Source organism: Cryptomeria japonica, chromosome 10 (assembly GCF_030272615.1).
Source record: "Cryptomeria japonica chromosome 10, Sugi_1.0, whole genome shotgun sequence".
In the NCBI taxonomy this organism is placed as follows: Eukaryota; Viridiplantae; Streptophyta; class Pinopsida; order Cupressales; family Cupressaceae; genus Cryptomeria; species Cryptomeria japonica.
In genome coordinates this window covers 99,665,891-99,668,173 of record NC_081414.1, presented here as the reverse complement: position 1 = coordinate 99,668,173, position 2,283 = coordinate 99,665,891, and the positions used below count along the sequence as shown (strand labels likewise).

At 36.4% G+C, this 2,283-nt stretch overlaps 1 protein-coding gene across 1 annotated transcript; it reads left to right on the top strand.

Annotated features, from left to right (window-relative positions):
* Positions 1 to 1,171: 1,171 nt before the first annotated feature.
* LOC131060672 (uncharacterized) lies at positions 1,172 to 1,747 on the top strand. Its single transcript, XM_057993993.1, has one exon. It carries the CDS (start codon positions 1,172 to 1,174, stop codon positions 1,745 to 1,747), a length of 576 nt encoding a protein of 191 aa, XP_057849976.1.
* The last annotated feature ends 536 nt before the right edge of the window (positions 1,748 to 2,283 follow it).

The following is a 2,283-nucleotide window of genomic DNA, read 5'->3' as shown; positions in this document are numbered from 1 at the left end:
ACTTGTCTTTGGGGGACATATTGTTGGAATGTCGTGCCATTTGGTCTGAAGAACATAGGGGCTACTTATCAAAGAGCTATGACAAAATTGTTCCATGAAATGATACATAATGTCATGGAGGACTATGTTGATGATATCTTAGAAAAATCAAGAACTAGACCACCTTGATGTTCTTGCCAAAATCTTTGACAAGATAGAATAATACAAAGTAAGGCTCAATCCAAAAAAGTGTGTGTTTGGTGTAATGGATGGCAAGCTCTTAGGCTTTATTGTATCTAAAAAAGGCATTGATATTAACCCTGAAAAAGTGAAGGCTATCCTAGAAATGCCACCACCCTCCACACTCAAATAATTAAGAAGTTCACAAGGGAAATTAAAGTCCATAAGGTGCTTCATTGCACAATTGGCAGACAAGTACCAACCATTTCAATAGCTTCTAAAGAAAGGTGTAACTTTTAGATTGACAAAACAATGTGAGGAGGTATTTCAAGCATTAAAAGGATATCTCTTGTCAACACCAATCTTGGTCCCACCAGTAAATGGAAATTCGTTGCTATTGTACATATCCACAAAAAATTCCTCTTTAGGTGCTCTTTTGGCACAACATGATGAACAAGGTAAAGAAAGAGCTATCTACTACATCAGTAGAAAGCTCATAGGATATGAACTCAAATATATTCCTATAGAACAAGCATGTTTAGCAGTGATCTTCACTTCCCAGAAGCTTAGACACTACATGTTGAGTCATAAGGTCCAACTCATTTCACATTTTGATCCTCTTAAATACTTATTGAACACAACAACATTAATTGGAAGATTGGCGAAGTGGTTCATGATCCTAAGTGAATTTGACATAGAGTATGTTGACAAAAAAGTCATCATAGGTCATATCATAGAAAATCAATTGGAAGAGGCACCCATACAAGATAGTCATCCATTGGTAGTAGACTTTCCTAATGAGTCAATATTTTCATTCTCAGCATCCACAAGTTGGAAATTGTATTTTGATGGATCATATACCAATCATGGAGCAAGAGCAAGAATTCTCTTCATCACACCTCAAGGAGATTCTATTCTAAAATCATTTAGAATTAGCTTCCCATGTACTAATAATATAGCTGCATATGAAGCCCTAGTCATAGGACTTTGTACTACCATACAATAGAAAATAATGGAGTTACAAGTCTATGGTGACTCCCAACTTATCATAAACCAGGTGAACGATGATTATAATACCAAAGATGACAAGCTAACACCCTACAAACAATTGGTGGAGGAATTCAAGCAGCATTTCACCAATGTGGCGTTTGAACAAATCCCAAGAATACAAAACAGAGCAACTAATGCAATGGCTATGGTAGGATATCTCCTAAATATGCCCAACAATGGAACTCAGTTTGAGTTCATAGTAGAACAGCTTATGGTACCAACATATGAAATCCCATCCTCTGAGTATGTCTGTATGATAGTAGAACCTGAATCACTCGGGTACAGAGAAGTGTATGCATATCTACATGATCAATATATGTCTCTTGATCTCTCACGCAATCAACGAAAAACTCTTATACGTCAAGCATCAAGACATACAATCATTGTTGATACCCTATACAAGAAAACATTAGATGGTACTTTTATTTTATGTCTAAATTCTAAAGAAGCACAAAAACCTTTAAAAGAAGTGCATGATGGGATCTGTGGTGCTCACTCTTCTAGTCATGCATTAGCCAAGAAATTGTTGGGAACCTGATATTATTGGCCAACAATGGAGAAGAATGCTTACAAGTATGTACAAAAATGTAGACAATGTCAGATACATGGAGATCTGATCCATGCACCTTCCCAGAACCTTCAACCAATTACATCACCATGGCCATTCTCACAGTAGGGATTGGATCTTGTGGGAAAGATAAACCGTACCTCCTCCAATGGACATAAGTTCATACTCACAACTACTGAGTATTTTACTAAATGGGTTGAGGCAATCCCTATGACTTACATCACAAGAAAATAGATAGCTAAATTCATTTTGAACTATATCATCTACAGATATGGGTCCCCATGTCCATCGTTACATACAATGGGTGACCATTCAAAAACTAAGAAGTGAGTGAACTTTACAATCAATTCTAAATTCAACACCATTTTTCTACTCCTTACTATCCCCAAAGAAATGGTCAAGCAGAGTCAACAAATAAAACTATCCGAAAAATATTAAAGACAGTTGTTAATGACACAGGGCAAGATTGGTATATTCAGCTAAATCTAGCATTCTGGGCTTATCGG